We start from the raw sequence: 3,020 nt of genomic DNA on the forward strand, positions 1-3,020 counted from the left end.
AAGTTTTGAAAATAGGATTAAAAATGCATCACTCGGTAACTCATAACTCACACTGCGTAATATATAGGCCTACATCATTCAATGCACCATAAGTATCATACTAAAAAGATACATGAAAAAATGTATTAATGGTTGTTATTGGCACCGTCTCTGATCCACAGGTGCTATAGCTTGCAGACTAGTCTACTGGTAGTATAGCCTGATACTTGTTGCTGTTTTGTGGCATAAAGCTACTGTACATTTTAACTCATGCAGCATCGGTAACTCATGCTAAAGTAACTGGTAACTTATGCTACGGTTTTTAACGGGCCATATGGTGGATGGTGTTTCATCCAATTCATATTACGTATACTTTAGGAACAACTGATGGTAGAAGAATAATAAGTGCCATCACAAAAAGTGGAAAGGTTTTGAAAACATATCAAAAAATACATCTCTCTGTAACTCATGCTACACATCACATTCAGTGCCCCATAATTCTCGAAGGGAGATATTCATATAGGCCGATGGTTGTTATTTCTGAAAGACCACATTCCATATAAAACCAAAGGAGCCACTGATTATTTGCAAATAGAATATGAGTATGGTGACTCCGAAAAATGACACACGGGAGGCCAAAATTGATTCTACGTTTCCGTTTTTTATTAGAACATTTTCAAGAATGAATGAAGTCCAAGGTGGTGACAAACTTAAAAAACAGAACTCAAAACAAAAGATAAATTCTGACCAATCAGAAAAAGGTAGGATCTAAAAATATAGGAAACAACATGATCTAGTTGTTAATAACCAAAATGATTACTGTATAACAAAGGCCTATTCCATATTCCATATGTAAAATTGTGTCCAAATTAAATGGAATCATTCCTGAAAAACAGCCATTGGTAAAATCATTCATGAATATGACTTTCATTCAAATTGTAAGCCTACTACTAAAGAATAAAATCGATTGGTTTTTTTTTTTTTAAAGAAGGCGATATTATAATATCCAAAATAAGTTTATAACCTGATCCTTAAAAAAGCAGTTGTAGAACTTATCAATTGCCCTCCGGAACCTGGCTTTTTAACTCATGTTCTTAAGCTTATGGATAGTATTGTTCTGTGTAAATAATCATAATATTTTTTCATTCATATGTCAAAATATCAACCAATCATGAGGCAATTATTTACAAATTAGTCACCAATTACCGAAGTTTTTACAATCTTCTTCAAAAGCCGTCGACCTCAGTAAAAACGGACGAAAAACAATGTACATCACGTATTCACCGTGGTTCTTATTCCTAGTGTGTGTATGAGTGAATCGATAACATTTCTCATAAAACTCCCGTTTCGATAGGAGTAGATGACTGGATTCATCCCTGCGTTAGCATAGAGAAGCATCAAAAGATAATGGATCAATGTTGAATTGAGTAATGCAGTGCCGTGATTAATATACAAAAGTATACAACTAGGTATAATGTAAATAATATACGGACAATAGCAAACCAAGTAGGCGCCATATACTACCATTGTTGTCTTGGTCGCACGGTATTCTTTTTTTCTTTTCTTCACTTTTTCATGACGAAGCTGATTTTCAATTGAAGATATTTTAGAAACTTGTCGTTTTGCTTCGATGTATACTTTTATATGAGAAAACGACAAACAGATGAAAGTCAACAATTGGATAATTATATCAGTAGAGAAAAAATATGCCTTATTATTTACAAAGTAAGCAAGGGGGGTTGCGCATAAACAAATCATTGTACCGCATATCCAGGCAAGAATAATGGCAAAGTTAACACGTTTGTTAGACGCCAATTGTAAATAACGGAGAGGATATACAATAGCTATGTATCTCTCGCAAGCCAAAAGCAAAATATGCCATTGAGATAAACTGTTACATAACCACATACTTTGATAAATTATTGAAGTAGCAATTGTTGTAGCTTCAGTCTCTGGGGCTTTATCTATAACGATCCAACTAAGTCCAAAAATACCAGTGGCAAAATCAACGACGCTTAAGCTTAGAAGTATTCGTCTGTTCATATGTTCATGCATATTGTTTTTAATAGAAACAAATACAACCAGAGCATTCCCAGTTATAATTATAACCGATATTACCGTCCACAAAAATAGATACAGGGTGCTGACGTCAAAAACAATAAAGTCGAAGTATTGGATTTGATTTGTTGAATTCAAATCCATTACCAATTTAACAACAATGTTTGATTAAGATTAAAACAAACCAATATATCAAAATGCTTTACCGAAACCGTAAAATTCAGAAACAAATTTATAAGTGCCTCGCTTGATGGACGTGAAGCCGAATGTGTCACTGTGGCTGGAGTAGCTTAACGGTGCGCATGTCCGTTAGGTAATGGAGCATTGGGAATGAGTGTCATTCCATTTATATACCGGTAGTTTTCAAAAACATTACAGAACAGGAGAAAATACATCTGTGTTTATGAAGTCCGGTACTTTCCTTTCTTTGACCAGATCTAATAATGTTATGACATGCTTATTTAAGAGTAACTGTCATAAAAAAAAAAGTGAGAGGTTGGTTTTAATATAAATGTCACCCGGTTGTCATTATTGTAGATTTTAGTAATTTCCTATATGTCAAATAAACTCACTATACAATACTTTTCAATAACATTTTGGATATTGGTTTGTCATTATCAAACTACCGTACTTCTATTAAATTTAATATAAATTTGACAAAATGTCTCATTAGACGATAACAACCATATTAAGCAATCACGCTACCATTAAGTTATTTGACAAGTCATCAACCGTAAATCATATCAATAAAATATCGCATAAACATTGTATAAACTAAGTACTTTAATAACATAATTTTTTTTCAGTCTTTTCGACCTATTGTGAATTTCATTCTTTCTTCCGAATTTCACGCCATATTGCAAGAGCCGTCGTTGCGGGTTGCTTCAGCATATCTTCTGTTTATTTTATCTTTAATACAAAATTAAGATTTTTAGATTTTGTTTTCAATGAAAGTTTTATAATCAAATCAAAGCATTAAATAT

General features: G+C 32.9%; 1 protein-coding gene across 1 annotated transcript; it reads right to left on the reverse strand.

The window, feature by feature from the left end:
• Positions 1 to 523: 523 nt before the first annotated feature.
• Positions 524 to 2,332, reverse strand: LOC117119333 (histamine H2 receptor-like). Its single transcript, XM_033264121.1, has one exon. The coding sequence runs from the start codon at positions 2,179 to 2,181 to the stop codon at positions 1,252 to 1,254; it is 930 nt and encodes a 309-aa protein (XP_033120012.1). The 5' UTR covers positions 2,182 to 2,332; the 3' UTR covers positions 524 to 1,251.
• Between the last annotated feature and the right edge of the window lie 688 nt (positions 2,333 to 3,020).

The sequence above is a fragment of the Anneissia japonica genome, unplaced genomic scaffold (genome assembly GCF_011630105.1).
Source record: "Anneissia japonica isolate Jap-2015-1 unplaced genomic scaffold, ASM1163010v1 scaffold287806_len661372_cov189, whole genome shotgun sequence".
NCBI lineage: Eukaryota > Metazoa > Echinodermata > Crinoidea > Comatulida > Comatulidae > Anneissia > Anneissia japonica.

What these genes read in the sequence shown, in the direction of transcription:
- LOC117119333 (XM_033264121.1), bottom strand. Translation starts at nt 2,181, where the DNA reads ATGGATTTGAATTCAACAAATCAAATCCAATACTTCGACTTTATTGTT.